Below are 11,002 nucleotides of genomic sequence, written 5' to 3' on the forward strand. Positions count from 1 at the left end.
TCCAGCTGAGGAACTATGTCAACTGTTGACTGCTGGGAGAAAGACATATAGGTGTCCTCGGGGATGGGACCTCTGAGAGCTGCTACCCATGCTCCAGGAGATGGTACTATACCATGCACAACTAGTAGTTCAAAGAAGATGGAAAAAAGTAGCAGGATGAGGATGAGGGTGATGATGAGGAGGAGGAAGAGGATAAGGAGGAAGGGGAGGAGAGGCTGGAAAAATAACAGAAAGAGAAGTAGAAATTGGGAAGAGAAAAGTTTCAGGAAATAGAGAAGGAACAGTGGTATTTCAAAGGATTAATTTCAGAGTCATTTAACTTCCTTGTGGGATTTATTCCCAGAATTGGTTTATGAGACGATTATGAAGGAATTAATTCCCTGGTTCTTCTTGTCTTTCTTTTCTGTGCTATATAGGCATGATAGTCATTTTTCTTGATCTGTTTTGCATTGTTGTACATGATCTCACTCATATTTAAGAAACCAAAACAAACTCATTAACGATAAAATTAGATGATTGGTATATGATATCAGGGAATTCAGATGCTAAATTAATCCAAAAAATATTTGATCAAAGTGGACTAAGTAATATGACAGGAACAAGAATCTATGGCTTTCTACTGTACAGCATGCTGTCTATACATCCAAAAGAATACTGCATACTGGAGACAAGAACATGAAAATATTTAGGGTTTGTCTAAGTACTGTGCAGTGTATGTGTCTATACTCTCTGATATTTGAAATTGTTTGTTTGTACAATATTTATAGTGTAGGCTCTAAAGTTAAAAATATTTGATAATGTTATAGAAATAGCATATTAACTAATCCACAGTGTCTTATAAAGCAAATTTATTTGATTACAAAGTAAGTTAATTACAAATGAAAATTTGCTACATTTAAAAATGTAAGACTGAAAGATTTAACACATACCTTAAATTATATTAATAGCACAATAAATAAATAAATAAATAAATAAATAAATAAATAAGAACGAATCAGTGCAGATACAAAAATGATTTTACATACAAAAATGCTCAATATTGCTGAAACATCTAGGCAGGTCGATTCTATTCATTCTGAAAGTAATGAGAGGTTTTAAAGGACGGCTATAATGTCAGATGCAGTGTCCTAGTTTAGGACAGTCCTCTTCACTTTGTCTCAGGACTTACTCCTCCTCATTCAGTCTTGCCAGCAAGTTTGCTGAGGAAGACAGGGCTCTCCAGACCTCTACTCTGACCACCTCCCAGGCACAGGGGCTGTGTTTCTTCTCTCTCAGATACACAGTGATCCTGTGGAAGTATTTCTTCACAACCAACAGGGAGTCTTCTTGTGTCAGAGGAGTTTCCTGAACCCCCACCTGCTGCATCAAACAGGCTTGCAGGTCATTGAGCTGCTGATGAAGGTCATTGCAGAATGAGTCTAGGAGGGTTGCATTCCAAGCAGCAGCTGAGTCCTTTGATGTGAAGAGATTCAAGATCTGCTGAGTGAGATCTTCCAGGACAGGGATGGCTTGAGCTGTCTGCATGTGCTGGGCATCCACTATCTCCTGGGGGAATCCAAAGTCTTTTCTGTCCTTCAGGCAGGAGAGAGGAGAGAGTTTCCTCATTTGTGCCAGGAGTGTCAAGGCTCTCTTGTTCCTGAGGTTATAAGTCTGAGGCAGGTCACATCCTAGACAGCAGGTTGACCAGTGGCTCATCACTGCCAGGACCATCAGGAAAGCACAGAGCCTAGCCATGGTGAATGTTGCCAATGCTTCTGGTCTTCTGGGCTGTTTGGTCCTGATCCTTCCCCTCTAGGTTCTCTGAAGACCATCTTGTGTGGATATGTCTTAAATAGGGCAAACAGTAGCTTTTACTTTCTGAATGCCCTCCCCTAACTTTCCAATTGTTCTTTCTCTTTCTCTAACTCATTCTCGACTTGTGTCTGGGCATTTTTCTAAACAATTGTAGTTTTCTTTATTGCTTCCTCTTTCACTGCTCCCCACCAAAAGCTGTTTTATAACATTTCTTTCCCAGTTTGAATTTTCATTAACTGTGATAGCACTGATAATCTGTTTTTATTTGAAATTTACATATGTATTGTAAATCAAAATTTCCTGTAAAATACTTTATAAACGTTAACAGCTTGATCTTACAGTTAAGTTTTGTTTTATTTATATTGCTTATAAAGTATTTAAATCATAATATGATATATAATTGCAAATTTCTCTCAATTAATATTCATTGAATTAAAGGCATACTTTAAAATTTCCCAATATTTAAAGTCCTAAATTTGGGATCTTCGAGTGCCTTCAATAAATGTAATATAAATTTATATAAAACCTAATTTGAAGTCACTGTATGTTAGGTATGTATCTGATGTTTTAGTGCCATCAGGAGGATGCAGGATACAAAAAGGCTTGCTGTTAAACTTGATGAGCTGAGTGTGATTCCTGGAACCCACAGATGCAGGACAGAACCAGTGCTTGTACAGGAGCCTTCATCACAACATTGCATGCTATGCTGTGCATGTTCTCTCTCTCTCTCTCTCTCTCTCTCTCTCTCTCTCTCTCTCTCTCTCTCTCTCTCTCTGTATATATATATATATATATATATATATATATATATATATATATATATTTCTTCCTCTCTCTCTCCCTCTTTCTCATTCACACACATACAATCACACACAACCACACATTCACACACTCACTCATTCGTGACAAAGGCACCTCATGTGTGCTGTGAACTTCTGTCTGAATTTTCTTTGACATGCTGAACTCTTCGAGTCCAAGATTTCTTCTCAGTGTTTATAGCACCTTTTCCCTGATTTCCTCTTTCATCGTACAGGATGTTATTGTGATTTTATTTGTTCTATGTGTTCATTATCTTGTAGATATTGTATCTCTGGCTATTGATTTCAAATCTTTTTCAAGCAATTAAACACTTTGCTTTTCCTCTCAAAAATCTACAAAGGTCTTGAACATTCTTGCCTGCCAAGCATCTGACAAAAGAAATCCTGGTTGATTTATAAAACCAACCCACCAGTATTCACACCACTGTGTCTTCTTGGAGACCCTTATTTCCTTCTTTTCTCTTTGTGTCATTTCCCAGGGTTGATAATCCAGCATGACTAGTCATAACGGATCGCGTCCATCTCAGTGTAGTGAAGAATCAGGAACTCTGACTTACTCCATTTCCTCAAGCAAACAGCACACTCTCTCTGTTTTTCAAGTTAAATATCAGTGTCATTATTTGTCCCCTATTTTTTCTGATGTCACTATGGCTCATACTTTTTCAAACAAAAATACTGTAAATTTTTGGAGACTTATTTAATAATTAAAATAGGCAATGGGGAGATTTCTGAGTCAGGAAATTTCTTGCACAAAATGAAGAAATAGCTTATTGGTTTCTCAAAATCCATGTAATAGCCTATAGAGGAGTACATGTCTGTAATGTCTGTAATCCTGACCCTGAAGAGGAGACACAGACATGTACCTGAAATACTGTACCAGTCAGTGTTTTCCAGAGTAGTTGAATTTATAGAAAAAATTCTTTTACTCTCTCTCTGTCTGTCTCTCTGTCTGTCTCTCTGTCTCTCTCTCTGTCTCTCTCTCTATATATATATGTGTGTGTGTGTGTGTGTGTGTGTGTATATGTGTATATGTATATACATGAAATATGCAGGCACATGTGTACTATATGTGTGGTATTAGAAAGGCTTACAGAATGTGGTCCAACCATTTCAGAAAATGTCTGCCTATGAGCATAAGTTCAAAGAATCCAGGAATTGTTCACTAGGGTGGATTTCTTAGCTGATATTCACTATGTGCCAGATTGCAATAAAATTAGGCTCCAATGCCAGTGAAGGAATGGATTGCTAGCAAGGAAAAAGCACACGGGCAAACAGCAAAAGCATCTTTCCTTCAAGTACTTACATAGGCTTCTAGCAGAAGGCCTGGCTCATGGTAGAGGTGAGTCTTCACACCGCAAATAGCCAAATTAAAGTTGTGTCTTGCCATCATAGAGATGCTGATTAGAAGTGGATTTTTCCACTCCAAGTTAAGTAAACTAGATAAAAGTTTTGTGCCTACTTTTTAGGCTCAGTTAATTTCATATTTAGTCAAGTTGACATCCAAGAACAGCCTTCACAAGCCTGCAAGCCAGTCAGTCTGCCAGCAATGGGGATCTCTCATTTAAGTGAGAGATCCTGTCACAGAAAATGAGGTAAAAACCTGACATTGATTGACATCTGGCCCCACTGTATACACATGCAAATGTGAACACACAGCATGTGTGTACAGTAGGGATTTTATAATCTAAAACATGTGACAAGTATATGTTGCAATTAATTAATTATTTATTATCTGTAAAGTGAATACAAGGTTTATAGCAATACTGAATAATAAAAGAACTGGTACAGGTGTCACCAGTCTTGAACCCACAATGTATTACAGACTTATAATGATAAAAAGAACATAGGTTTGGAATTTATACAGATAGTAAATCCATGGAATACATTAGAAGACCCAGGTACTATTTCTTATACTTACTGACATCTTAAGTACAACAATAGACATTGGAAAAAAGAGACCATCTTTAACAAATGGTATTCATGTAACTGAATAGTTGCCTCTAAAAAATGAAGAAAGATCCATATTCATTCTCCTGTAAAATACTGAAATGCATAGCATCAAGAACCTTGATATATGACTTGATACACTTAATCTGATAAAGGAGAATGTGGTGAATATGTTTCAACTAATCAGCAATTGCAAAGAGTTTTAGACATACTGGCTTATGCATGTGTATGTGTATGTGGAAGACAGAGTTGTGTATCAAGTATGCACTATCACTCTCTTCTTGATGCCTTCCTCACTGTGCCTTACCCTAGCCTTGAGGCTCTCTAATTTAGCTAGGATGTTGGCCATATCATTGGGGTTTACTTCTTCACTTAAGATGTTTCTTTGTCCTGCTGTACATCAGTTGTTTCTGGTCACTGCAACTCAGGAATAGCAGACACAGAGAACTAGATATGGCCATTTACACACTCTCAATCCTGAAGCTTGACAAACTTGGCAGTCGCCAGCTTACATGGTGTTATTGTACACAGATAAGTCTTCATGGACAGCTGTGTTCTGCTCTCTGACTCCAAGACCCTTTCTTTGTGAACCACGTGTGCATAGAATCAAGAGTGCTTATGTGTGCAGGAATGATAGCTCAGTACTTTGTCACCTACTGCATTCTCCTCTGTCAGTCCTTCCATTTCTCTGCCTTGATTCCCAAATTTTGTTTAATAAAAGCAAGTTATTGAATCAAAAGTGTGAAATACAATATGGAATTATGTATTTTCTCAGCAGGTTGATATCTAGAGATATTTCAAAACATTTTTTTATCATATAACCATGAAAGTGATAAAGATTACAATAAAAAATAACCACCAAAGAATCAATAGAGGACATCATATCTGAAACATGTTTAGCAGTCAGACCAATAGCCATTTATCCAATAATTACAATCCCCAACAAAGTCTACTTCAATTACCAGATCTGCAGTTCACCTTGATATCACTTGATTTTCTGCAAATACACAGATCACCAATCTATGTCCCTATGATATATCATTTTTTACTTATTCTTCCACTCCCTGTGATGATTCAGACATAGAAATATTCATGTGAGTATGTTCATCTCCCAAAGAGACACAGACATCTTTCTCTGGACCCTGGAGTCAAGGAGCAGAACAAAATATCAAGGAGGAAATGTTGTAATTGACAGCTTACTCTTAAGAAAGAACTGAAGTTCTGGAATTTCCTTGGCAGTTCTACATACAGATACACATTGTATTTCTCTGTTCAAGTGTCCTACAAAACTCAAAGAGGCTGAGGGGTCACGAGCTCTTATACGTTGAGCCATGTTCCTATAAATCACAGATCTTTCCTCAATAGAAATATGACCTGAGTTTTTCTGCATCTATTTAGATTGACCATGAACACTGATTCACATTATACAACATGGATGTGCCATTGTAAAGTAGATTACCTGAACTATATGAGGTCACATATCAAAAGACAGCCATGGATCAGTGCATTTGCCAAACTCACTGTTGCTGGCCTCAGCAGGCAGAGCAGCAGTTGAAGAATCTCGTCTATGGGTTCAGATGCTATTTTACAGAATTCATAGCTCAGGGTGGGTTGTCTCAGTTTCACAGTGCATTACCTACTGATCAAAACAGTGTGAGTTTGGCTGTGAATCATTACTAAGGGCACTGCATGCAGACTCCTCCTTCTCAAGAGAACTTCAGTTATAGAAGGCTAGAGGGAAAGACACAAAAGAGCTTTCTATAAATACTTATCTGTCCATTTTCAGAAGACATGTCCTGTGAACCTGAGGATTTCCCTTCCTAAGATGAGTTTAAAGAAAATGGACTATTCCAGACTGGAGTCAGTTCCTCTGGGGAAAAGTCTGTTTTCGTGTAGAGGAAACTGCCAGGAAACAGAATTCATGAAGAACTTGGCAGAATTGGATTCTGCTTGCTCTTCGCAGGCCTGGCCAGTAGGTGGCTCTCTTATTCTCTAAATCTTTCTCATATTTGAAGATTTGGTTTCCTTTTCCTTTTTCTCTTTCTTTCTTCCTTCTTTCATCATCCCATCCTTCCTCTTTCTTTTTTTCTTTTTCTTTCTTTTTTGTCTTCTTTCTTTTCTTTTTTTTTGCTATATTGAAACAGTCAACATTAGGTCATTAGAAGAATGTTGTCTAATGGCTAAAAAAAGAGGAAATTCTTATACATGAGAGTTTCATTCAAACATTGAACTCCTTCATTATGGCTTCAGTGGTGTTTATGTGTTTTCACAAAAAAAACTCCAGTCAGGAAGCATAGTGTAATAGACAGCAGTTGTATGGTGAACAGGGCTGGGTAATGAGGAGAGAATGAGGAGCACACACTGGGGTTTCCTGCATCAGGGAGTGGGAAACAAGGGCAGTGACACTGAAAGATGAGGTCTGAGAAAGCAGGGAGGTACTGGGAGTCTATTAGAGAGAAATCTGTGTGTGTGCACACATATGTACATATATACATATGTATATAAAATTAATGGTATTATACATTATATACAGGATATCATATATAGTATATACATTTATCTGTAATTCCACCTTCAGTTTTAGTCTAACACACTGATGCCCATATAATATATTTTTCAGCCATCAATTCTTATTGAATATTGAATTCAGTGCCTAGAGACAGCAACCGTGTACTCATATAAATAATAAAATAAAACTTTACAAAAAATTACATGTGGAGCCATGAAGAACAAAAGCACAGAAGAACAAAAAAAGAACAAAAGCAGTGCTGTGTTCACACTGTCACAATACCTGATTTGAAATTAGAGCTTGCATGTAAGAGAAGGTTCCTGCACTGGCCAACGCTTACACTAAAACCTTTTGCAGTCCATGCCAATGAACAGAGAGACTTACAACTGGTCACTGAGCAGAAAAATAAAGGGCTTATTTCCTGGCATCAGGAATTATTGAAGAAGAGGTAGTAAAAGAATTGTAAGAGCCAGAGGCAGTGGATGACTGCAGCAAAGATGTGTTCTTTGACCCAACAGGGTATTTATTCATGTGAACTGAGAGTGGCTATGACTGAATGAATAAGACCAAGCCAGACGAAATATCAGCTTGGAAAATGGTGGCGATTCTACCTCCAGCTGAGGAACTATGTCAACTGATGACTGCTGGGAGAAAGACATATAGGTGTCCTCAGGGATGGGACCCCTGAGAGCTGCTACCCATGCTCCAGGAGATGGTGCTGTACCACGCACAGCTAGTAGTTCAAAGGAGATGGAGCAAAAGTAGCAGGATGAGGATGAGGGTGAGCAGGAGAAGGAAGAGGAGGAGGAGGGTGAGGAGGCGGAGAAGGAGGAGGAGAAGGAGGAGGAGGAGGGAGAGTAGGAGGAGGAAAAAGAGGAGGAAGACAGGACTGAACAGTAACAGAGAGAAAAGTAGAAACTGGGAAGAGAAAAGGTCCAGGAAATAGAAAAGGAACAGTGGTGTTCCAAAGGGTAAATTTTAGAGTCATTTCACTTCTGTGGTGAAATTTGTTATCAGGATTGGTTTATGAGACTATTATGTGTGTAGTTAATTTCCAGATTCTAATTGTTTTGCTTTTCTCTGCTATATAGGCAGGCTAATAATTTTTCTTGATCTGGTTTGCATTGCTGTACATGATCTCACTCATATTGAAGAACCCAAAACAAATAAACTCATTAACGATAAGAGATCGATATATGATACCATGGAATTCAGATGCCGAGTTAATCCAGGAAATATTTGATCAAAGTGGACTAAGTAATATGACAGGAACAAGAATCCATGGCTTTCTACTGAATAGCATGCTCTCTATACATCCAGAAGAAGACTGCATACTGGAGACAAGAAGATAAAAATATTTAGGGTTTGTATGGATACTATCCACTATATGTGTCTATCCTCTCTGATATTTGGAAACTGCTCATCTGTACAATATTTACAGTGTGGACTCTAATGTTAAAAGTATCTGATAATGTTAAAGAGATACCAAATTAACTAATTCAAAGTGTATATAAAGCAAATTTATTTGAATACAAAATAATTTAATTACAAATAATAATTGCTACATTAAAAATACAAGACTGAAATATTTAACATAAATAACTTAAATTATATATTAATAGCACAATAAATAAGTAAATAAATAAATAAAAATAAATGGTTGCAGATACAAAAATGGTTTTTCAGATTGAAAATAATTGCTCAATATTGCTGAAACATCTAGGCAGGTTGATTGTACTCATACTGAAAGTAATGAGAGTTTTTAAAGGAGCACTTATAAAGTGAGATGCAGTGTCCTAGTACAGGAGATCCTCTCCACTCTGACTCAGGACTCACTCCTCCTCCTCACTCAGTCTTGCCAGCAACTTGGCTGAGAAAGACAGGGCTCTCCAAACTTCTGCTCTGACCACCTCCCAGGCACAGGGGCTGTGTTTCTTCTCTCTCAGGTACACAGTCATCCTGGAGAAGTATTTCTTCACAACCAGCAGAGAGTCTTCTTGTGTCAGGGGAGGTTCCTGAACCCCCACCTGCTGCATCACACAGGCTTGCAGGTCATTGAGCTGCTGGTGGAGGTCATCACAGAAAGAGTCTAGGAGGGTTTCCTCCCAAGCAGCAGCTGACTCATCTGATGTGAAGAGTTTCAAGGCCTGTTCAGTCAGATCATGCAGGACAGGGATGGCTTGAGCCTTCTGCATCTGCTGGGCATCCACCTTCTTCAGGGGGAATCCAAAGTCTTCTCTGTCCTTTAGGCAGGAGACAGGGGAGAGTTTCCTCATTTGTGCCAGGAGTGTCAAGACTTTCTTGTTCCTGAGGTTATGAGTCTGAGGCAGGTCACATCCTAGGCAGCAGGTTGACCAGTGGCTCACCACTGTCAGGATCATGAGCGAAGCACAGAGCCTAGCCATTGTAAGTCGTGCAGATGCTGATGGCTCTGTGGGCTGTGTTTGTCTCCTCCTCTAGGTTCTCTGACAAGCCTGCTGTGTGCATCTATCTTAAATAGGGACAAACACAAGTTTCCCCTTTCCAAATACCCTCCCCTTGCTTCCCAATTCTCTTTTCACTTTCTTTATCTCACACTCTGCTTGCTTCTTGGCATTTTTTTTCCCAAGCATTTGGGTTCCACCATTGCTTTCTCTTTCACTGCTGCCCTCTGCAGGGTTTCTCTCTAAATTACATTTAAATTGTCATTAACCAATGTTTCTCAGATATAGTCTCTGTGTGGAATTTACACATCTATTGCAAACACAATATTTCCTCTATGGTTGTATTTACAAGTTATTGTAATTCATTTTACAATTGGTTTTTATCTTATTTATACCATTTATAAATATTTGTCAAAAAATAAAGTGTGATGCACAGTGTTTCTAAAGTACAAGTATTGTTGTGGCCTGGAAGTGGTGCTGCACGGTTTAATCACAGAAGAGGCAGGTGGGTATCTGAGTTCAAGGCCAGCCTAGCCTACAGAGCAAGTTTCAGGACAGTCGGGACTACACAGAGAAACCCCTGTCTCTACAAAAATCATACTATGTAATGGTATACTTCAAAATTTTCAATTGTTTAAAGGCTAAAAATTAAGTTATTTTCTTCATATTACCTTCACTAAATCTAATATTAGTTTTCATAAACGGTTAATTATGCCTTCATTGTATATTAGCTGTTTATCTGATGATTGTCATGGCATCCTGAGGGCTATTTGTGCAAAAAACTTTATGTTCAAGCTTAATAAGCTGGGTTTGATGTCTGGAACAGTAGACAACCAAGGCCTGTAAGGTGGCCTCTGGCCAACACATTCATGACTAGGCAAGCTTGTGCCTGTGGACACACTCTCTCTGTGACACTCTGTCTCAGTATGTGTCTGCCTCTCTCTCTCTCTCTCTCTCTCTCTCTCTCTCTCTTTCTCACAAAACACACACACAACCACACTCACATGTTTACACACCCTCACTCATCATGCACATGCATAAACACAAACCAATATTTATATAAAGATGCACAGAAATATACACACACACTCATACAATACATACATACCCACAACCCCCACACACATACTCACATACAGAGATAAGCATTCTCACACACAAATGCACACACATGCACACACACTCACACTCATAAACAGACATACACAGAGACATACAAATAGACAAATGTCACATGTATGTGCACACACATACTCACACTGACATACACACAAATACACACACATATACAAACCCCCACATACATTCATTCGCACACTCACAGACTCACATACACACACATTCCCACAATACATATATATATATATATATATATATATATATATATATATATATATATATCTCCCCAATCACATACACACATACTTACTCTCAAATATTAGACAGTTTTTAATACATGAACACACACTAGACAAACCTGTAAACACACATACACACACGTACAGAATTCC

The 11,002-nt window shown here is 38.3% G+C and overlaps 2 protein-coding genes across 2 annotated transcripts; both read right to left on the minus strand.

Annotated features, from left to right (window-relative positions):
• Positions 1 to 1,164: 1,164 nt before the first annotated feature.
• On the minus strand, positions 1,165 to 1,734 carry LOC117709079 (interferon alpha-1). The gene has a single exon (XM_034503193.1). It carries the CDS (start codon positions 1,732 to 1,734, stop codon positions 1,165 to 1,167), a length of 570 nt encoding a protein of 189 aa, XP_034359084.1.
• Positions 1,735 to 8,900: 7,166 nt separating this feature from the next.
• LOC117709085 (interferon alpha-12-like) lies at positions 8,901 to 9,473 on the minus strand. The gene has a single exon (XM_034503198.1). The coding sequence runs from the start codon at positions 9,471 to 9,473 to the stop codon at positions 8,901 to 8,903; it is 573 nt and encodes a 190-aa protein (XP_034359089.1).
• Between the last annotated feature and the right edge of the window lie 1,529 nt (positions 9,474 to 11,002).

Source organism: Arvicanthis niloticus, chromosome 5, assembly GCF_011762505.2.
Source record: "Arvicanthis niloticus isolate mArvNil1 chromosome 5, mArvNil1.pat.X, whole genome shotgun sequence".
Taxonomy (NCBI): Eukaryota; Metazoa; Chordata; class Mammalia; order Rodentia; family Muridae; genus Arvicanthis; species Arvicanthis niloticus.

What these genes read in the sequence shown, in the direction of transcription:
- LOC117709079 (XM_034503193.1), bottom strand. Translation starts at nt 1,734, where the DNA reads ATGGCTAGGCTCTGTGCTTTCCTGATGGTCCTGGCAGTGATGAGCCAC.
- LOC117709085 (XM_034503198.1), bottom strand. Translation starts at nt 9,473, where the DNA reads ATGGCTAGGCTCTGTGCTTCGCTCATGATCCTGACAGTGGTGAGCCAC.